At 34.2% G+C, this 24637-nt stretch overlaps 1 protein-coding gene across 5 annotated transcripts in view; it reads right to left on the reverse strand.

Moving 5' to 3' along the window:
* Ca-alpha1T (Ca[2+]-channel protein alpha[[1]] subunit T) overlaps positions 1-24637 on the reverse strand; it is a 400576-nt gene that overhangs the window by 287749 nt on the left and 88190 nt on the right. For all 5 annotated transcript variants that reach the window (XM_035079824.1, XM_035079822.1, XM_035079823.1 and 2 more), the window contains 2 exons: positions 19626-19879; positions 19321-19545 (listed from right to left, as the gene is read on the reverse strand). In XM_035079824.1, the coding sequence (XP_034935715.1) occupies positions 19321-19545; positions 19626-19879 (479 nt within the window). The remainder of the gene's footprint in view (positions 1-19320; positions 19546-19625; positions 19880-24637) is intronic.

Genomic DNA, 24637 nt, shown 5'->3' on the forward strand with positions numbered 1-24637 from the left:
CGAAGATCTCCTCATACCTGTCTAATGGTCGACACGCTATGACTGAAAAGAGGAACTTGAAGTTTCTAAGCTTAAGCGTATGGTTTACATATTGACACCTTTGAAGAGCAAATACACATAACATTTGCATTAATTCCCATGTTATTTTAAAAATTGTAAAGACACGTATCTCGTAATTTTTTATGCTCTTTCGATTGAAATTAGTCTTATTAAAAAATAAATAATAGTTTTTGAGTTATAGAGTTATTGTTATTTTTACCTCTTCAATATGTTTTTCCGTCAAAAAAAAAAAAAATACGTGGTTCATCATTTTTGACGTAGATTATATGGAAACCTCAGCTCAATCGACGGTGACCATCTCGCGAAGATCCCTTGTAAGCTAAAAAATACTACAGCTGCCTATCAAGTTGATGGTTGATCGTTAGGGAAAAAAGATAGTTTCAACGCATTTGTGTGTATCGATTTTTTTAATTTAATGAGAATAATGATTGTGTATGGAGGTAGCCTCACTTTACTTCCTTCGAAATAAATAACGAACAAATCATCCATCAAGTTAGTTGGATTTATTAAATTTCTGAAAATTTTGACAATGCTCTAAAATTTCACAAAATCTTTTTTAATTCTCTGAAAATTTTGAGAAAGTTTTGATATTTTCGAGAAATTACTACCAACGTCTCGAATTTTCTTAGATGTTTGAGAATTGAAGACTTTTATCCGAAAATTTTTTCAGATTCTGTCAATCTTATGTCTTTTTTGTAATTATACCTGAAAATATTATTTTTTTGGAAGCATAATTTTAATTATTATTATTATCTCCTTTCGGCTCGTTATAGGTATCTGGCCAGGGATTCTAGAGCTCTGACCTACCTGGGACCTGACCAGACAGGATTCTCATGCAGACACCCGACTCGCTCAGGTTCGAGAGTGAGCCAGGGCTGCAGCCGTTCAGTCATTGTTTACAGTCGTCTCAGAATTCGGAAAGAACCAAGGATGACCGCTTTCTGCATACGGGCCGCGAGAATCTCAGCCTGACTACGGCAGACTGGTATTGTTCGAAGCTCTGTCAGAAAGCGGTCTCTCATCCCTCCGAGGGCGCCAATCACCAGGACTATCACGTGCGCTGTGTATTCGTGATAGACATTTCTCATGACCTCCATGAGCTCTCTGTAGCGTTCCTGTTTACTCCCTTCTTTTGCACATATATTCGGCTCAGCCGGGGCTGAGAACTCAACATAATATACGTGCTTAGTGGTATGGTCGAAAAAAGTAATATCCGGCTTATTGTATTCAATGTGTTAAGGCGTAGAGAGCAGGCAATTCCAAAAGATTTTTGCTCACCCGTTTTCAACGACTGACTCAATTTCACCAGGCACATAGGGCGGCACTAGTGTCTCGTCTATCCCATAAGAGTTGGCCCTCGGGTTTACATAGATGTTTCTGTCCTTGAAGATATGTCGTGTAACACAAGGGCAGATTATAGTTCGTCGTGTCCCATTTTCGTACTGCCCTATATAGTAGTCTGAATATATGCACTCCGAACACGCTAAGCGCGAGACGCGTTAGCGACCGCTGACCAAAGCGGATAAAGTTGGTGCTACGGGAGGCCAAATTCCAAGCTTGTTACGTGTATTCCTGTGCCTGTTTCAAGGCGCAGGTATACGCGTCCCGGAAAACGTTATTGCGAAGAGAGTAGAGTTATAATTTCCCAGAGGTATGCCCTAGTAGGCAAGGTACTCAATTTCCGTTTTTCGGATGGAGAAAGCAAGGGCTATCTTATAAAAGTGCCGAAGGTGGTAATGCAGCACTCTTAGGACAGCGTTATGCCGGTGAATGTAGGCTGAGTGCGCTAATATCGGACAAGCCGATAGGACATGAAATTGCGTCTTATCTACATCACCGTGGCAAACTCGGCATCTTTTGTCCTCGAGTTGCTTGTGCATAACATTACGCCGATAGGCGAGGGTGGTAAATACACCATATTGGCCGGCCATAATGAACCCTTGGGTCTCAGAGAACAAGCCAGCTGACTTAAGGTTTTAGAAAGTTAGCTGGTGTGACAAGTCCTGTGTTTCAAGATGACAATAAGACACACCATGTAAGGACTTTGCCACATGTTCGTCGAGGAGTTTTAACTGCTCGGTTGTTTCCATATCGACCTTTCGCTGCCTTCTGGTCAATTGCAAAAGCCTTAGACCGTCTGGGCTGCTAGGGTCGAAAACTGAGCCGAGGTTCTGCGTTGCCTGATATGCTGCTCTATATAGGAACGCATCCCTTTCCAATAGTTCAAAGCTGTTCACGAACTTGAGAAAAGGATCAGAGCTCTTATAGATGTCATAAGCCAGGCCTATCACTAACCTGTCATGTAAACACTCCAAACTCAGTAGTCCACGCTGTCTTAAATCACGAGGAAAGTATAGGCGTTGGATAGAAGATCGCCGGTGATGACTTCGATGTAATGTCATCACTTTCCTTGTGATAATGACCAGATGTTTAAGCGTTTTTTTGAGCCATTTGAGAACTCTGAATAAGTATATAGTATATATTGAGCATATACGTGGCTTTCACTTTGTTAGGGCCTGATAATTCAGAGCTCCATATTCTCTTAAGTCGCCACTTGTACTGACTGCGGAAAGTATCTTTGATGACAGACACATCCTGTGATGGAGATTGTGCCTGTCCAAGATATCGGTATGACTCTCCAGCTTCCAGATGTTTTATGATGCTCCCGTTTGTAAGCTCGACATTATCACTCCAGTTCGGCGATCTTCCTTTTACTAAGTGGGCTACTGCGCATTTGTCTAACCCAAATTCCATGCCGATTTCACTGGTATACTCGGACACAACCGCTAGGGCTGCTCAGAGTCCACTTTGACATCAGAGGATACTTTGACATTTTATTGCCATTTTAATATGCTATTGAGATTCGCTGAAGATTATTATCGCATTATTGTCAATGCTAAACATGAACTCGTTTTAATACGTTCGAACACCGATCTAAACGCAATAGTACAAGCTACAGCGAGTGCAGATGACAAAATTACATTGACGAAAATTAAATGAATAATTTCTTATATCACAGTGTCAGATACAAGAAAAATACAATTATTAAATTATATCGCCAAGGCTCAGCCAATAACAGTCAGTTGTCGATCATAGGAACTTTATAAATATCCATTGTTACCGAGAACAACGAAAAACGTTTGGATGATGCTCGTAACATCGCCGATACATTTTAAAATCTTCATCTGATTTTAACTATCAGGCAGTTAATCCCATGCAGTGTTGATATTCTTTGTAGCACTTTAATAATAAATTCTTTTGTTAAAAGTTTCATGTCTGTTGAATGTAGCTTGAGTAATTTGTTGGTTATTTCATAAATTTTTATTGGCCTGATCTCATCATCAAGAATCGAAACATTCTCAAAAACCTATGCGCAAAGTTTTATTACATTTTTATGTGCACATTTATATCGAGGGTTGTATAGTCTCGAAGGTCCTAAAACTATTACTTTCTTCAACATTTCTTTGTAGTGTTGATCGTGATGTTGACACTTAATTTTAATAGACTTATTCTAAATTGTAAAATCCTCTCGATCCAATCTAATAATCGGAATATCTATTTTTTTTTAATGATTTTAGGAAATACTGTACTTTATAATCACGTACAAAAATGTAGCATACATTGTCCAATGTCTCTTCGAAGTACTGATTCAACGTCTCATATGGTGTATCACCAATTTCTCATGAAAGTCCGTGGAAATATCTTGCAAAAACATTCACTTCCCATGCATCATTAGCAGTTTATTTTCTATAATCGTATGGAGGTTCAAATAGAAGATGATATTTACGAATTTTGTTCAATTCTAACAATTTGAAAGAAGTTAACTCTTTCACAATATCTTTATTGTTAGATAAACGATATTCTTGTATCTCAATTATGAGATCCATGGTGATCACTCGTTCTCTCTGTGAGACTAATTTTAACGCACAAGCTCACTTGTTTATATTGAAATATAAGACGTAATACAAGTGGAAGGAGAATGAAATCTATACGTTCGACCGTTAAGTTTACGGAGTCATTATTCTTCAGAGAGGTTTACCTGATCCGAATAAACAAAGAATATTTATTTGTGCTTTTGTGATGTTATTTTTCCAAAAAGATATGACGTATTATTCTGAGAAATACACAATACAAGTGAAGGAAGAATGAAATCTATACTTCCGACCGTTGATTTTCTGACATCATTTTTTTCAGAGTGCTTTATCTGATCTAGATAAAAAAATAGAAGAATGTTTGTCTCTATGACGTCACTTCTCCGAAAAGCTAACGAAGAGGTTCAACCGAAAAGATATGACGTATTATTCGGAGAATCGCAAGATAAATTGTGTTGTTAGGAAATGTGTTTCGGAAATTGGTCGCTAGAGCGAGGCTTACATAAAAAACAAAAAGACTTTCGACCAGACAGTTTAGCCGCAGACATCATCGAATTCAAAGCTTATTGAACACTTCCGAGTGGAAATACATAAATATTCAGTAGTGCATAGTTACGTAAAAAATGGATTACATCAACAGTATTCAACAAAATAATACTCAAAAATCGAAGAAAAAAATGGTAAAATTAGAAACTACAAGAATATATCAAGTGACAGTATTGAAAACAGTAAAATCAAAACATGGTGACACAGCTATTGCAACACTGGATGATGAATTCATAGTTTTTCTATTAAAAAGATTAACTAAAGCATTAAAAGACGACACTGGATACTGCAACGCTACCGCAATCGAGGCAAGTTGCCTCGATCCTCGAAGACTATCGCGAGACGACAAATGAACTTTACAAAAAAAAAAAATATATACTTCAGTAATTAGTTTTAACAAAAAAGATTTATTAATCAATAACCGAGATTTCCCTTCATTTTATACAAAACCAAAAGCAAACTTTATCCATTAACCAATGACATCGAAATAATTAAAATAATCAAATGAAGAATCATACGAATATCAGGGTTGTAACTAGACTCCTTCGAAATTGTTCGAGAATATAATTGAAATCATGAATTTTTATGATATCTTGATATTATTTTAATTCTTTTAATTGCTATTATGTATTGTGACGATACTTTTCCACTGGGGTAGGTGTACTCAGTATTCACCTTCCTCCAGGACCCTAATCTATCAGCTAACATCCCTGGTTCGCTTATAATCATTATAAACGACGGGCGCCAAGTTATTTTTATCGCCAGAATAACTAAACTGGCAAACTTACATCTAAATCCAAAAAAAAACTTAAACCTAGACCAAAGCTTACAACTAATCTTAGATCAAAATCCAACCAAACTCTCACAATTCTCAAAAATCTTAAAACTAGTTACGAAATCTTAAACTAAACTTAATTAAGATGCTGCTGGTAAAGAGGTCCTGACAGGGGATCTCCTGGAGCTCAGTTATGTGGGTTGTGGAGAGAGGGTCAGGGCCGGCAATAATTCTCGGTTGAACCCCACACAAGTATTCAAAATTGTTAAATAAACAAACTGGAGTTGAAGGTTCTTCTTTACCAATTACTCAAATACCAATTATCCATTAATGCTTAATTTATTAAAACAAAATCAATTTTCTTATTCATTATTCCATTAACAAAAATCATAAATCATTCTGTAACGATTCTGCATCATCAATAAAGAAAAATAGTTTACAAACAAATAACTGTGACTCGAATTCTAGAACAAGTTTCAAATAATCACCTATCGTTTCTGACGTTTAAACATTAATTAACCTTAATCTAACGACTCTAGTCTCAAATACATTAATTTTTATCTTATAAATGACTCTAAAACCCGAAGCAAAATCATCAATATCTCTTATAATTTAAACAATAACACTCTAAACTGAATTTATTAACTAACTAAATCACGAAAGCAAGCCAAGGGTGGAAGATTCCCTACATTTCATTATTCTACTTCTAAACTGTAACAAAACTACCAAAAATTACCAAATATCAGACTCAATACGACTTACAGGAGCTGCAGAGGATACTTAGGTCTCGTAAACTGGTCTCGACACGTTCCTGGATATTCTGGAACCTCCTCTATGCATCAGGGACCTCCCTGTAGTCTGCCATAACTCTACTTGATTGTTTCTTCCTCCTGGGCCTGTTCTCGTCTTCAACCTCCAATAACCCTCGCCATCTTCAATCTTCGAACTCCAATTTCTAACTGCTTCCTTCGATTACCAGAATCGAACTGCTCTCGTCAATCTCCAAAAACGAACTCTCTTCTCTTCAAGCTCCAAACTACTTCTCTCTTATCAAACTCCAAAATTGTACTCTCTGCATTCTTTATCCCCACTCCAATCGCATAAGTACTTTGTGATTTGCGGAATTGTGTCCCCATTAGTAGTTTCCATCACGTGATCTCTCCTAGATTTTATTGTGGAAGGGCGTCTTAACCTAGGTGCTTCCTTGGAGGTAAAGATGATCAGGCTTCCCCCACAAGGCCTGCAAGCTTATAACTAATTCTTCAACTTAAATCTAATTGCTCCACAACATCTCCAAAATGCACCTTCCACACCTCCATCTCTTCCATTGGAGTGCCATATTACTGGGCCTGATCCAGTGATGATCACTCACAGGGCTAGAACGTCTTCTAGCATGGACCAACTAACGGGTGGCACGTTTCGTTTGGCCCTCTACTCCACGTTAGCGATCCGATTCTCCACTTAATGGTTTCATAGCTCCTCAAGTATTTCTCACTTTTCCTCTACCAACTCCTCCCCATCCTACTGAGTCTTTTCCTACTACCAAAATTAAATACATAATCTTCCAACCTTGCTACCTCTCTTTACATTAATATTTCAAAACAAGTAATAACACAAATAACTACAATTCATTAGATTAAAATAGTTCATAAACCAAACGTGAACCATCACTGTAACCATCAGTTAAATAGCCCCTGAGGACTCAAAATAATAAAATATGACGTGAACAATAGCTAGAGCAACCCAAATGGGCTATGATTAGCTTCCAATATTAATTAAATTATTCTTTAAGGTGTCAATGGGACGTTATCCCAAAAATAACGTCACAGTATATACATGAATAAAATTCTCAATCATTATTTGGCTTTAAAACAATATTTACCATTTCATCACAAAATAATACAAGACAAAACTTTAATAGATAAAATTTTTATTATGCACCAACATAAATTTTATTGAATAAGTTATTATTTTTCGATGGAAAATGTCATTACAATAAAATTATGTTACTGCAGAATAAAAATTAATCAAATTTATTTCTACACATAGTTAAAATCACACTTTTTTTCTATTTCTTTTCATACATTTTTAATTAATTTTATGTCAAGACATAATTTTACGGCGTGCCATAAACTTTTGACTCTAAAACAGCTAGAGTGTGAATCCTACTTTAGAGCAAATCATTTAAGAAACTCAATATCAATGTATGTAGTATGAGTCCGATGGAAATCATCACCAACTCTTATAGGAGAATCACAAAAAAGAGTATGCTAGTGGCTCAAAAGAATATTAAGCAAATCATCAATGTACTGCAATCACTAGCGAAAAGTTGAAAAAAAATCTCAGATAAAATATTCTTTAGATAACATATCTATATATAGTCGAGCCAATATGCTTTGAAAGGGGGCGAATATTTAAAGTTCGTTGAACATTATTCAATTTTGCTTATTGGATTGTTTTTAGTGACAGTAAGCATTAGTATAAATTTGTAACCATATGGTGAAATGTATTTTTTTATTAATGAAAAAATTTTTTTTTTTTAATTAGATCTCTCGATCACGCCAAGCATAAATAATGACGATGATAGAACTACAAAAAGTTCTTAAACTATTGAACGCCAATTATTTGAATTTAAAATCAACAATATTGAGAATAAGTTGTTTTCTTAAGTTTTTTCAAAAAAAATTTTAGTTCAGTTTATGGAACAATCAACATAACAACCAATAACTGGGCGTAACTGTTGGAATTTTATAAAAACATGAAATTTCGATTACGTTTAACATGTTGAAGCCAATGGATAAGTAACAGTACGACGCATAATTAGTCTCCGAAATCATCATATTTGCAACTTACTGACCAATTTTTAGAATAATGTGTGTGTACGTACGTATGTGCGTATGTCAGCATTTTTTTCGTTTTCGATATCTCAAGAACGGATCGAGATATCAACTTCAACTAAAATTTATTCGAAAGATGTTATTTTAAAGAAGATCTGGAAGGTATGTAAACAAACTCAGTTGCGCGGTTTTTTTTATAACAAAAAAACTAAAAATAAAGAAATGATAAGATTAACTATCTGAAATACTTTTAAGCGAAAGAATGACAATTTTATCACAACTAAATATAACTTCCATCAAACATGCATTGTTTATAATCAATTTGAATTTGTTATAAACAATTGAAAATGGTATTTTTCGATTAACTCATGCATATATCACTAATAGGAAGTTCGTCGTGTTAGCACAGACAAAGTGCGCTCAGACCTATTTTTGATTTTATAATCACATGTTCCAAAGTCCTTAATTTTACAAAAATACTGATAACTTATAGCGTAACATCGTATTTTAAATTATTATACGTATAAAATATATGATTAAGAACTTTTTTTAAAAACTTTAGCAATCTTTGTTATATTTTTTTTTTCGATCGTATCCAATATATCTTTTTTTCTCAAAAGATAACTACAAACATGGTAGCAGCCGAAATATTTATACAAAATAACAATGCAAAATAATTATACTATAAATAATAAATAATTTATGATGAAGTTTTCTTATTTCATCGTTTTCTTACCTTCAGAATCAATACACTAACGATTAAAATTGTTTATAATATGTCTATGAAATGTGTAGTTATGATATTTATTCTATGGATTTTGGTTAAGAATTGGATTCGTCGATACAGATTCAAACGTTTGTTTACTTGTTTCAGTTTCAGTGTTGAGGACTTTTTTTCGCGGTGGTTCATTCTCTAATTCTTGAGAAAGTATTTTTAATCGTGGTTCAGTTGTGAAGTGTGTTGAGAGTGTTGATTGATTATTACAGGTTCGAAGAACTCCGTTTCTTGCTATTGTGCTATTTCAAAATCACTAGGAAAATTATCATAATCCACTTCAGAATTTTCATTGTTGTTGCTAGTTGTGAATTAGACTGTACATCAGATACAGCTGCATAGGTTATGCTTTCATAAATTGTTTGCTTATTCTCCAACGAATTGTCTACATAACTTTTAAATCAGTATATTGCTTATAAGAAAAATCGGTATAATTTGGACATTAAACATATGATCAAGTCTGAATATACTAAAATCATTTGTAAATGAGAGGCATTATCTATATTCTCATTACATAAATAGAAAAAAACCTTGTGCTATATAAATAGTTTTATACCCTCCTAGTAGTTTCAGCACAGTAAGGTTGACATGTTTTGACTCAAAAAGAAGCGTTGCTCCAGTTCGACGGAAACAATGTACAGTGGATTGGGTAAGTTTAAACATGATGCTATGGATTGAGGTGTTTCTCTATTCTTATTCCTGCCAATGACTTGACATTGACATTTTCCCTTCTGATACTGAATAAACAATTTATCAGTAAATTCATCATTCGTTCTCATTCAAATGTATTGCTTGATTTTCTTATAAAAAAGTTAACCGATTATGAATTGGCAAGGCTGATCATTTTCGTATCGTTGATTGCTACAAGATACTTGTAACTAAGTTACTAAAATTTTCTACACCGTGTATTTTACGTTTAGTGAGTTTATCGCATTTAAGGCCCCTACAAATGGCAAATATGAGTATAACTTTAAATCAAGATGAAAATAAATATAAAATATCCCGGCCGTAGAACTCTGATTCATTTCGTAGCTCCGGTTTTCAAGTGTGTATTGAACGAATTCAATTTTTATAAAATATCAGTGCTCTGCAGTGGTCTGGGTGCGACCCGAAAGGTCCACACGACTAACTTCCCAGTGAAAAAAATAAAAAAACAATCTGAATAGAACCCGTTTCCATTTTTTATAACAAATGGGATTGTTATAAACGAAATGAGTCTGTTTTTATTCATTTGATATGGTTAGTTACTTTATTTCAGTAAAAGAAAAAATTGTGCGTTTGAAGAATTCAAATATACCTCATAGATCCTTTTTTATATTATTTACAACGAATTTCATTGTTATACACGAAAAAAGTATGTTTTCATTTATGCCATACGGTTGGTAACATTTTTTTAGTAAAAGAAAAAATTATGCGTTAAAAGTACTCATAGATGAAGAAAGGGTCTCTATTTTAATTGTTTATAACAATTCAAAACTTATTATTTAAATATTACTATGATCAATAATCACTTGTTAGTAACAATGTTCAATTGTTATGAACACAATTCCATATTATTGACTATTATAGCGTCTTTAATGCTGTTTTCTCAATCCTGACACGAGTTTAAAATTCTTTCATTGCTGATATTGTTTTTTAAATTTTTTTTTTTTGATAGAATATTGTCATCATATATCCATACAAGTATTCCAATCATTTAATATTCATATTTCTGCAATGATCTTGAAATTTTGTCTAAAAAATGGTATAATTTATAAATTGCAAAATTCAAGTAATTTCCTTTGTTCCAGTTTTTCGATTCTGCAAAAAAATGGCTTAACCGATTTTCCTGAGAAAATTTTTCAGTTCTAAGTTACGTAATCACGCGTCGAATGCAATTGGTCCCACATCGATATCATTTTTTGTTCTCGAGATAATTGAGGAGAAAAATAATTCCGAACGTACGTACGCACATATGCACAAACGCACATACGCACATACGTACATACACACACACAGACGTCCACGTAAAAACTGTCGATTCATTCTAGAATAGGCTTTCGAATTTATTTATTATTAACTTTTTTTTAGCAAAAGAAAAAATTACGCATTGGAAGAATTCAAAAATATTGCACAGATCTCTGTTTTCATTGTTTATAACATATTTAATTGTTATAAACAAAAAAAATGAGTTTCCCTTTATGTCGTACGGTTAGTAACTTTTTTTTAGCAAAAGAAAAAATTACGCGTTAGAAGAATCCAAATATATTGCACAGATCTCTATTTTCATTGTTTATAACAGATTTAATTGTTATAAACAAAAAGAATGAGTTTCCATTCATGTCGTACGGTTAGTAACTTTTTTTTAGCAAAAGAAAAAATTGCGCGTTAGAAGAATCCAAATATATTGCATAGATCTCTATTTTCATTGTTTATAACAGATTGAATTGTTATAAACAAAAAAAATGAGTTTCCATTCATGTCGTACTGTTGGTAACTTTTTTTTAGCAAAAGAAAAAATTACGCGTTAGAAGAATCCAAATATATTGCATAGATCTCTATTTTCATTGTTTATAACAGATTGAATTGTTATAAACAAAAAAAATGAGTTTCCATTCATGTCGTACTGTTGGTAACTTTTTTTTAGCAAAAGAAAAAATTACGCGTTAGAAGAATCCAAATATATTGCATAGATCTCTATTTTCATTGTTTATAACAGATTTAATTGTTATAAACAAAAAAAATGAGTTTTCATTCATGTCGTACGGTTGGTAACTTTTTTTTAGCAAAAGAAAAAATTACGCGTTGGAAGAATTCAAATATATTGCATGGGTCTCTATTTTTATTGTTTATAACAATTAACAAATTCTTTGTTCAAATATTATTATGATCGATAATCATTTGTTATTAACAATGTTCAATCGTTATGAACACAATTTCTTATTATTAACAATAATCATTGACTATTTTATTATCCTCAACGCAATTTCTCCATCCCAACACAAGTTTAAAATTTCTTTATTGCTGATTTCGTTTTTTACAAATTTTTTTTCTATGAAATACTGTCATCATATTCCTGTACAATTATTCTAAACATTTGATATTCATATTTTTCGAAAGATTTCGAAATTTCGTCTAAAAATGGTATATTTTATAAATTGCAGAATTTAGGTAGTTCACTATTTTTTCAGTTTTTTGATTATGCATAAAAAATGGCTGGACCGATTTTGCTGAAAATCCAATCAGTTCTAAGTTACGTAATTACGCGTCGAATGCAGTTGGTCCCACGTCGATATCATTTTTTGTTCTCGAGATAATCGAGGCGAAAAATAATTCCGAACGCACGTACGAACATACGCACATACGAACATACGCACATACGTACATACACACACACAGACGTCCCCGTAAAAACTATCGTATTCAACTCTGGGGACCTTAAAACGTGGAGATATGTCAAAATTAGCGATTCGCAAAATCGGACCCATTACTATAACTTTCCACTGGGAAGTTAATAAATAAAATAAATGAATAACAGCATGCACAGTCACAAATTACGATAATTCGCAAAAATTTCGAAAAATGATAGTTTAATGTTTGACGATCAGCAATGCTTTTGCTGATCTACTGATGGTTGAGTATATAGCAGATAACTAGTTTGGTGAGTAGCCTGATAAGTACTGATGCTGTTGTCTTGAGTTAAACTGTTCTGCTGACTCGGTCTTATCTTGGGAACATCCCAATCACTCTTCCGAGAAGCTACTTTGTAGATAAGAACGTCTGATGATCCCACTATGATCTGGCGTGATGGATATTTTCACTTTAAGATAATGAGTTGTTACTAAAGATTCTGTTTTGACTAAGCTGTCCAGAATGATTGGGGTCGCTGCTAAATGAATTGACATCTGGACAATTTTCTAACAGGCAAATATTCTATTGACGGTTTGGTTAGTGTCACGAGAAGCTTACGTATTGAGAAATGTGTTGGAGTTAAAGCTGAAATACATCGGGAGTCGATTGATAGTGGTTCAAGTAGTTCAAAATTGAGTACTGCTTTAATTCAGACGTTTTACATGATAAGCTCGTCATATGTAAACCATGCGTTGTCTATGTTTCTGGATAAGTGATATTTAACTGATTTGACTACAGTTCCTTAATTTCCTCCAATGTGAGGTGACGATATTGAACTAAACTTCCGATCTGTTATGAATTTTCTGCGATAATATTGCAAGATGCGTTGCTTCATGGTCCAAACTATCATTTGCTAACTGCCGAATTTGTGAGACGAGCAAAGTATATGAGTTGACCCTTTTCAATTTACGAAAGATGTACGATGTATCTTCGCGTGGTCTTCATTTAAAGAAGTCATGTGTTCTCTAATTAGTGTGGTGGACTATAGAAATCAAGAATTGACCGCGGCACTGATCTCAGAACTTAATCAAAAGCAAATTGCTGTCACTCCAAACAATCTTGTTTGTGAATCATATATCAATAATAGTCTGGTTGAGTTATCCGTATGCTGAAAATTCTCCCAGGTCACGACTATGGGTCTAGAGTTGTAGTTGATGTCGTAGTTGCTACTTGTAAAAATTAATCTTTCCCTTAGTGCAGCTGTCACGTAGAGGATAATCTTTTATTCTCTACTACTGAGAAATTGCTTGTAGTTTTTGCAAATATGATCTTGACTATTTGTATTAAAACTGCTGTAATTGTCATTAGACCATCCGCCGTTGATTCTGTATTAATGATGCGAGTTCTGGAATTGATGGTTTAGCATTGATTGCAGGCTCAATCGAAAAATATCTAGGAGCAAGTGCTTAATTGTTTTCAGGATCATTGCTGATTAGCTCTAAAAATCTTAAGTTTAGAATAGCTTTAATTTGACTCAGCAGTCTGGTAATCTCTCCAAATGTAGAGAGAGATTTTTCTAGTGTTCTCGTAAAATGAAATTATAGTGATTTTACGACTGACTTCCACTTGCCACCCATGTGTGGTGCACCATGTAAATTGAATGCTCCCTTGTGAATTATATGAATAGTCTCTTGGGTTCTATATCATTTTATACAAAATTCCTGCCACAGTCAGAACAGTTTGTCCGGTATATTCCTCGTCGAAAGGTAAATTGTTTGCAGGCAACAATGAATGCTTCTGATGAAAAGTCACTAACTACCTCCAAATGCACTACAGAATTAATACACAGTCAAATACATCGGCCCAAACCTTTTTTGTCTTAGCTTCTTGATTCGGTGATGTCTTGATTGTGAATGGTCTTGCATAGTCAATTGAGTAGCAGAAGGTATGTATGAATAATCTTTTATCTTTAAATTTTTATGAAGTTGACTGATTGTCTTGGAAGAAACTTTATGAAGACTGTCCGAACAAATGCATTTAATAAGTAATAAAACCAACAAGAGCGAAAAAAAAAATTTAGTAAAATGAAACGAAATTAAATAAAAGAACATAAGATGTATTCATATACAAGTAATGTTAAGACAGTTTCCGTGAGATCATGAATACTAATAGATTGTTCAATCTTTCCAGAAACATTATACAATCTAGTCAATATTGTAGTAAATAATACCCGAATACTAGTAACAAAGCTTTATTTAAAGTAAAACAATTGGCAAACACGATATAACGTTACACAGCAGTTTTCGAACAGGGCGAGAAGCGCCATCACGCGGTAAGAAAGTGAAACTTATTTTGTTTCGTCGTAGGCTAAGGGATCTATGTTTATACTGCCAGTTCTTCATCCTCCCTTAAACATAATCCCATTTTGGTAGAGCAGTATTGCAGCTTCGGTAGAGGTGTGGCTTTGGTAAGTACATCAGCGACCATCGCAGCAGATTGGACATAACGCATATCAACGGTTCCTCCAAGTACTTTGTCCCGGATAAAATGATGCCTCACATCGATATGCTTGGTTCTGGAATGAAAGCCATCAGTACCTGAAAGTTTAATGCAACTTTGGTTATCACAATAAACGCCTAAAGCTTCCTTCTTCAAATGAGGCCAGAACTCTTCTTGCATTTGCTTCAACCATAACGCCTCTTGTACACATGAAGCTAATGACATGTACTCTGCCTCAGTCGTAGGCAGGGCAACTGTGGGCTGACGCCTGGAGTTCCAGCTGATCGATCCTCCCTGGAACACGAACACATAGCCAGTGCATGATCGTCGATCATCTTCAGAGCTTGCCCAGTCAGCATCACAATAAGCATGACATAATTCTTCTGAGTCATTTTGCTTGTAACTTAGTTTATAATTCAAAGTGCCTTTTAAATATCTGAGCACTCTCTTTAAGGCAAGCCAATGCTGCTTCTCAAATTTATTATTATATTTGCTCAATTTGTTCACAACATAACAAATATCAGGTCTTGTTCCCTGCGATATGTAAAGCAAACAACCAATAATTTCTTGATATGGAACTCTCTTTAAAAACTCCTTTTCTCCTTCCGTCTCTGTCGTTTCTTCACTTTTTCCTTTGAATTTTAAATTCACCTCCATAGGTGTCATAACTGGTTTACAGTCTGCCATACCATATTTATTTAAAACTTCCATAATATATTTCTTTTGATCAATGTATATACTTCCTTTTTCTCTTTGTACATGCAGACCTAAAGAATATTTCACCTCACCAAGATCCTTCATATGAAATCTGTTCATTAATTCATTTTTTATATACTTTTCTGTATGTGAATTGTTTGTGAAAATTAAAATGTCATCCACATATATAGCCATAAACAGTATGTTATCTTTGCCTGTTATTTTGTAATAAATGCATGGATCTAATTTTGATCTTAGGAGCCCCATGTCTTTTAGTGAGGAATCTAATTTTTTATTCCATTGACGACTTGCTTGCTTCAGTCCATACAATGATTTTTTAAGCAAACAAACTTTTCCATCATCGCTTTCATACATTGGTGGCTGAGTCATGTAGATTTCCTCTTCGACATCTCCTTGAAGGAATGCTGACACGGCATCCATCTGATAAATATTCAAGTTATACTTTACTGCCGAGGCAAATAAATATCTTAATGAACTCATTCTCACAACCGGTGAGAAAACTTCTTGGTAGTCAATACCTTTCTTTTGAGCACAACCTTTTATAACAAGACGTGCCTTGTACTTTACAATTTTACCATTCTCATCTGTTCTTTTCTTAAAAACCCACTTACAGGGAATGGCCCTTTTCGACTCTGGTAAACTTGTGATTTCAAAAGTATTGTTCTCTAACAGAGATTTGTATTCCTCATCCATGGCTTCTTTCCAGTGCCTGGATTCTGCGCTTGATAACGCTTCTTCTACTGTCAACGGATCGGAGTCCTGTGGGACACACATGAAATTATGACCGGGAGAAGAATGCTCTACATTTGAACGTTGACGAGGTCTCAATGTAATGTTTCTTTCAAAATTGAAACTGTCAAAACTGTCACTGTTGTAATCATCGGTATCTGGATAATAAGTCTCATCCCTATTATTTGATTGACAACTATCAAATGATGTAGTAGATATATCACTTTGTGACAACAGATTCAATGTTTCATCGGTAGCATTTAGCGTCTCTTCCAATACATCACTGTTTGTACTTTGGTTTAACTGTTCTGTATTACTTGAACTTAGTTGTATCTTCGCAAGATGTGGCATTGACACGGACTTCTCATTATCAATATTAGCATTTTCTATGAAAATCACATCTCTGCTTGTAATAATTTGTTTGTTTCTGGGATTGTATAAACGATACCCTTTAGTATTATCGCAGTAGCCCATGAAAATCATTTCTTCTGATTTCTTCTGCTTCTGCCCAGAAACCTTTGTCCAAATTTGCATCAAATAACATACACTTAGCACGCTCCACTAGGGTCCTGTTCATTCGTTCCGCTAGCCCATTCTGTTCTGGCGTGTACGGAGTGCTGGTCTGATGCCGGATGCCACAATCTGTCAAAAATTTAGAAACATCTTTATTCATATATTCAGTACCATTATCAGTTCTTAATATTTTAATCTTTTTATCCAACTGATTTTCTACTTCATTCTTATACTTTGCAAACACTGATTTAATGTCCATTTTATTTTTCAAGAAGTATACATAAACTTTACGGGATTTGTCATCTATGAATGTGATAAAGTATTTAGCTCCTCCTCTAGAGGGCGTCTCCATCGGACCACAAACATCTGAATGAACTATTTCTAGCAATGTATCAGCTCTTGAACCAGAATGTGGAAACGGTAATCTAGTCTGTTTTGCCTCGAAGCACGGTAAGCATGAAGTACTCTCTTTGGTATTACAAATATTTACCCCTTCTGCACACTTTTCTAATTTCTTAACATCAGCAATGTTTAAATGACCCATCCGTCTATGCCAAGTGTTTAAATCAGCCTTGTTTTCTACAGCTGCGACTGCACATGCATTGCCAGTAACTGTATTCAATTTGTACATGTTATTGGTTAGTCTCGCCGTTGCTATAATGCTATTTTGAGAATTATAAATCACACAGCCTTCATCGGTAAATTCTACTTTGCAACCTTTTTTTGTTAACTGGCTAACCGATAACAAATTAGCACTAAGCTCTGGTACTAATAAAACATTTCTCACCTGGATTAAATGCTCATCATTGCATACAGTGGTCTTTATATTTACATTACCCATTTTTTGCACGGTGACAGCATCATTATTTGCAACCATTATTTTTTGTATCGGAGGTATTTGCAAATCATACATCCAGGCAAGGTGTCGGCACATATGCATTGTTGCTCCTGAATCTATGTACCAGTCATCGGGATTCGCTGTGCTGTAGGCTGAAAAAATTGCTGTAAAAACATTATTTGAATTGTTGTTTTTCTTTATTGTGCACTGATTTTTAAAATGTCCATACTGATTGCAATTATAGCAACGGGGACCTTTTCCTTTGGGCTTTTGCTGATTTTTGGGGGTACTTTTATGTTTTGTGTAAAAAGCTGTTGACTCGGAAACTTTTACTTCTTGTAACAGTTTTGTCTTTATAAAGTCGGATGAAATTTTGATTCCGGAACTTTCCAGGCCCATGATCATAGGTTTATATGTCTCTGGCAAACCAGCCAGCATGAGCGTTCCTAACCATTCGTCATCTACTTTAAATCCAATGTTCCTCAATTTGTGAGCGGTGGTCATTATTTTATTGACATATTCCTCAATACTGACACAACTGTCGAGTGATGTGTTGATTAGATCCTTTAGGAGACCAACTTTTCTTGTGAGCCCGGAGTCCTCAAATGCTTTTTGGAGATTAATCCACATTTCACGAGCGCTGGTTGCACTTTCAATGTGAACATAATTGATCGGCTCCACTAACACAACAATTTTGGACTTTGCCTTCACATCTTTCTTTGCTTCTACCGCTGAAGTATCATCAGGATCAACACAACTCCATAGTTCTTCGTGCTGTAAGTATGATTTAACAGCAAATCTCCACGTACTGTAATTTTCCCGGCCGGTTAACTTGTCGATTTGTAGGTTATTCGACATTGCGGCCTATTATATTTTTTTGCACTGTTTATACGACTTTACGGATAAAACTTTTTACTTCACTTATATTCAGGTATGGGACGGCCCATAACCTGTAGTAAATAATACCCGAATACTAGTAACAAAGCTTTATTTAAAGTAAAACAATTGGCAAACATGATATAACGTTACACAGCAGTTTTCGAACAGGGCGAGAAGCGTCACCACGCGGTAAGAAAGTGAAACTTATTTTGTTTCGTCGTAGGCTAAGGGATCTATGTTTATACTGCCAGTTCTTCAAATATGCTTTGAAAAAGGGTAAAAATTAGAAGTTCGTTGAACATTAACCAATTTTAATCATTCAGGTGTTTTTAGTGACGGTAATTATCACTCTGAATTTGTGACCCTATGGCAAAATGTGCTTTTTTGGTTTTAAAAAAATGCTTCAAGAGGAAGGAGAGTTACGCTATCTACATTTAGAAAGTACTCAAGCAAGTCCATCCTGATACTGGAATTTCGAATAAAGCAATGAGTATCATGAATAGTTTTGTCAATGATATTTTCGAACGTATCGCTGCTGAGTCATCCAGATTGGCTCATTACAACAAGAGATAGACAATTACATCACGCGAAATAAAAACGGCTGTTTGACTACTTCTACCTGGTGAGCTGGCCAAGCACGCTGTAAGTGAAGGGACAGAAGCTGTTACTAAATATACCAGCTCCAAATAAATTGACCCTGGCAGTAAACAACTGAATTTGAGATCAAGAAATGATGCATGTAATTTTTTCATTCTATTCATATAATTCTTTACGTATTGACACTTTTATAGAGCAAAATTACACAACAATAAATTAAGATAGAGAAGTTAAATTCTGTATCAAAATTAGTGAGTGTTCGCTACTTCGAAGTCGCCACCTTTTTTTGTCTCATTCTTATAATTCTAAATTTCTTCTCATTTCATTTATCAAATTAATAAGTAAAACCATACCTTGAGTCCATTATCATTCTCAATTACATGTGGAGTAAATTGGTTTTCAGTCTGCGTTTTTTTTTCCTCACAGCATGAATCAAACTCTTGCAATGGATATTCATCTTTTGAGATTAAAGCGTCAAAATCGTCACTAATTTTTTTCAATTCTGTCGGACTGCTAAACTGAATTTTATCATTATGATGAGAATAAGAGAGTGGAACACGCAGTAAGGAATTGTTTGGCTGGAATAAAAAAAATAAATTTTAGAAGACATTTAATACAGTTCTAACAATCATGAGTAGGGCATCGAGCTATAAAGTACCTCTGATCTAGAAAAACACTTATTTGATACATTATCGTGAAACTGGTAAGGGAGTCGATTAATACTTAATAGCCCTTTTTGAGAATCTTTTAAAGAAATCTCCGGATCAGACATTTCAGGACTTGCCCGCGGTGCATACGAGAGGTAACAATCATTCATAAACAACACAGGATCTACATGGTTGTCGGCTGGTCTGAATCGATTATTTTCGCTATCTAATGAACTTGGTCGTCGATAGGTGTAGCAATCATGCTCTGAAACAAAAGCAACCATTAAAACAATGGTGATCATTAAAATTACATTGAAGACAAAGCTTAAGTCAACGAAAGACATATTTCGATGTCCTGTTGAACATACGAGAATATCTGGTTAATGTTTCCTAAGATTTATTGTGATACGTAAACATTATTGATAAATAGATTCATTAAGTAAAATATTTTCATTACAATAATATTTTTAAGAGCTAAAACATCTAAAGAACAAATCTCTTCATAAAACGGGTTTTGAACACCCCTTACTCGTCCCTTCCTTCACTTTTTAGCAACTTCTTTCATTACTGCAACCACACAACTAAAAGAAAAAAAGAGTACTATGATAACTAAATGAAGTGTATTTAAGATACACTTAATACAGGCTATAATACTGTACAGATAGTTCAGGTTATTGTTAGTAATTATTTTTCTTACAAAGAAGGTATCCCGAGGTGTCACCTTTGAATTTTTTATGGCTGATGTATGTAATTCTACATCAAAGGAGGAGGGTTGATAAGATGCTTTTTTGCCTATCACAAACTTAAGAGAGACAGTTTCGTTTATCAACTATTTATAAATGCATTTATACAGTTGAAGATATATATTTCTTATTTTATAAGATTTACGTGCTAAAAAATGTCGTAAGTCATAATCATTAGTGCTCAAAAAAGAGTATTTGGTGTTTTTTTGTATATTTTGCACATTTTTTTAATCTTTAAATTAATATTTTCGAAAAAAGCTTTCTTTGAAACAAATTCTTTTCGACTTATAATGAAACTACTGTTCATAAGTTTTCGTGTAAGTACTACTTTATTTGTTTCACTGTGTGCTTCCAGCCTAAAAGAAAAATATATTACGCGTGAGAATAGAATATACTGAAAACGATTGAAACAAACGATGAACTAAAACAGAATACTATTCTGAATATCATTCGGACTTGTTGACTTCTTCGTTCGCCCCTGGGCCCCTCTTTGAATCGCAGATATTGAGAGATAATTGCTTTATTTCAACCGTACACAGTGTACTCTATCAATCGTGCCACGATGGAAACGTATTTTCACACGCTCAAAAAGTATATGCATAGTGTAGATGTTGAAATTGTGTTCGGAAGCTGTTGTTGTAGATATTTATTTATGAACTTAATAATTAATAATGCCTGGTAACCAATGTGACTGTTGTAAGAAGTGGCGCAAAACGAATAGTGATTTTCACATCTGTTCTATAAAAAAATATATCAATCTACAGAGTGGTTCTAAGTTGTCTACAAAAGATCGAGTCGATAATTACCGACAGGGTCTTTTGTCAATCAATAGAAAAATCGACCATTTGAATTTCAATAAGGGGGTCTTGACATTACCCATCATACCCAGGGAACGTCAACACACAATATCAAAGAGTGGCTGAAGCCAAATGATGCAACGATTGTTGATAGAGGTTTCCGTGATTGTTTGAAACTTCTGGAAGAAATGGGTCTCTTACATGGAATTCCTCGATTCCTAAACAAACAGAAACAGTTTTCAACAGAGGATGCTAACAAGACGCGTCTTGTGACCAAAGTCAGATGGGTCGTTGAAGCTGTTAATGGTCAGTTGAAAAACTGGAGAGCATTAGATAAAGTGCTACCAAACACAGAAACATCTTATATTGGTGATAATGTGCGAATTATATCTGCTTTTCCTAATGCATTCCATCCTACGAGTATCAAAAACGCTGAAGATGATGAAATAATAGTTCAACGGATGCTTGATTTGGCCGGAAAACCTATTTACTCACAAGATTTAGTTGAAGAGAGAGTATGGGCGAAAAAAGGCTAATCTGGATCGAGCTAACTAATGCCGATCTTCTAGATTTACCACATCCAAGTTAAGATGAGTTGTGAAAATTAACACTTGGTATTTATCAACGTAAACAAAGCTAACCATACACGCAAGAGCATTTTAATGAAGAAGGTTTGTATTCTCTTTACATTCATCGTGAAGATGATTCTCATCTTCAAGTACTGCTACAATCACGGCATACAAGTTTTAAGTACTATAATAGTCCATAACCTAGCTAGGATAAAATAATACAGAAATAATAATAGTTAACAAACTTTTTTTTATCATAATTTTGTATTTGGTGTTCTAATAACAGTTGTTTTTTGGTGCTCTAATGAATGACAATAACGTTTATATTAGTAAATGTTCATAATAGATGCATAATTATTTATGTTACTTATCCCATCAATTACAGGATTCTTTTGAAAATTAATTGTTTTTTTATATTTGTCATAATATATACTATTAAATAAAATTTCAATCACATCAAGTGGCTAACGAGCGAAAGAGCCTTTTGTTATGTCCGACTTTATGGTTACCATTTTTTCTTTTCTTTTTTTTTCTCCTTCCCTCATATATATATATATATATTTGGCTTTATTTTTGGTAAACCAAAAATAAACGCATACTTAATTTACCGATACGCTGACAAAATAATTTCTGTATCTGACGGAAATTGAGTCTCACGCTCCCTCATGAGAGAATTCATTTCCCATGCAGAAACCCGAAGCCCTTGCTTAATGGAAAAATTCGTTTTGTTTAAATTTTAGGTTCTCAAGCTGACTAAGCTGAGAAACAGGTCTTTATTTTTGCTACCTTACAAAATAGAGGCTATATTTAAATAAAAGGAATTTCATTGTAAGTACTTTTTAGATAAAACGCTGAAATCGGAAGTGCTTACGATGCTCTATCGTTCCGGTCTTCTTGGAAACCCCCGGCGACTTAGACCAAGTACCGAGTCTACCTGTAGACTAAACAATTTTTATCGAGGCTTTTTGTCACTGACCAGAGATTAGTCAAGACAGCCCGCGTACTTAGCGTCGCGAGAATTTTATGACATCAGTTAGCTCAACGACGTCGTACGAGCATTATTAAGTTCAAAGCGAAGTTTAGGTTGTGGAAAAAATATATTTACATCTTACGAAAACAATTGTGTGTTAAATTGTGTAACAATTTAAGTGTAATAATTTGGGTGTAATCCGAATTAAATAAACATCAATAAACATCAAAAGAAACAGAACCGGTGGTACAGTTCATTGGTAGTGCCTCTCTGGACAACATCCCGACAACCTGCAGGTTCAATCCTTCCATCACCAGTCGTAGCTGTGTAGGATACCTATCTATGAAAAGGTAAGGTGCACAATTTTCCCGCTATTCGAGAAAAAGTCACTCAGCGAGAAAGGGTCAGAAGGATAGAGTCCTTCTGAACGATCCCTAAATTAAAAGTAAAAATTAAAAGATAGAGAAATTCTGTCCTCTATCTGAGATTAACTTACGTCCGCGCCTCCTGGGCCAAGTTCATACCGAGCGCTTCCAACGTATCTCATAAGCAGTAGGAAAAATCTCAATCCTAACTTTTCGCGCCTTTTTATTTAATTAAACATTCATAAAAAGTCGGACGTAACACTTTTATCAACGATCCTTCTTTTTTAAATTAAATGTCGATTATTCTTCAGCATTCTGAATATGAATGAATTAAAACTGTTGATTATGTACTAATATGCCTCTTCTTAATTTTTGATGTAGATTTATATCCATTTAGCTAAAAATATTGACTACAAGTACGTAAAACCTCCAAACTACCCTGATTGGTGGTTATTTTGAGGGGACTTCACACCCCCAAAAAGGCATTTTGACGGAAAAAAATATGTGTCTCTTCATATTTAATATAGTATAACACATAAAAGCTCCAAAAAATTAGAGGTGACACGTCGGAATACCTTTGTTGTTAGTAAATCATACATCTATGTATTTTTGCATTCCGACTGTACGAAATTGCTCCTACTGCATTGAGATAAATCGGTTATAACTTATATTAATATTGACGTCATTTTTTTCTTAAAAATTTTTAGTAATTACTGACATTACTTGTGATATAGCGTTATGTATCACATGCTACGATATTCCAAAAATGTAGTCTGGGAAGTGATCAATAAATTTACTACATTTAATACATTATTGCATCGATCATAATATTCCGAATAATTGAATAATCAATCAACAAGCTGTTCAACATTGATATTTTGATTATTCTAGACATTGAAGGAATGCTATTGTTATGTCCGCTTTTATTTTTGTATTTATTCATTTAATTTGAAGTTGAATAATTCATTAGCGGTCGCGAAGGTGCGGACGTAAGCTAATTTTAGTAATGGACTAATGTCCTCTTTCTTGCACTAGACTTCTAAATTTCGAGGGATATAGTTCATTTATCTTACCTAATTCGAAAAAAATTATCCCCAACGGCCAATCAATTTAATTTGAATTTATTTAGTAGAGAACCTCTAGAATTTTATTTCCTCTTCTTACGATTTTCTGTTATGACTTCCTGTCACTGCCGTTAAGGGATTTGTTGGTTTACACATACACACACACCCCAAAGAGTAGGTCGTAGATATATTCATTGAATTGTTTATTGAATTCGTGTAATTACACTCACAATGTACTTCAACTTATTTTCTTGTTCTTAATAGAATTTTCCTTTATATGAAGATAAGTTGATAGTTTAATGATTTTAATATAATTCTTCAGAGTTTTTTTAATTTTAGTGTAATAATATAAATTGGTATCATTTGAGTATAAAACCCGTATCTTTTTATGAATTACTTTTCACTTAAGTAATTATTTGATCGATCTGACTTATAAATTAACAAAATTATCTGTTCTCACGTATAATTACCCTATATCAGAATTAAGACTAATGAGTTAAATATTCACGTGACTC

Source organism: Chelonus insularis, unplaced genomic scaffold (assembly GCF_013357705.1).
Source record: "Chelonus insularis isolate UGA/USDA-ARS -01 unplaced genomic scaffold, ASM1335770v1 contig_25_pilon, whole genome shotgun sequence".
NCBI lineage: Eukaryota > Metazoa > Arthropoda > Insecta > Hymenoptera > Braconidae > Chelonus > Chelonus insularis.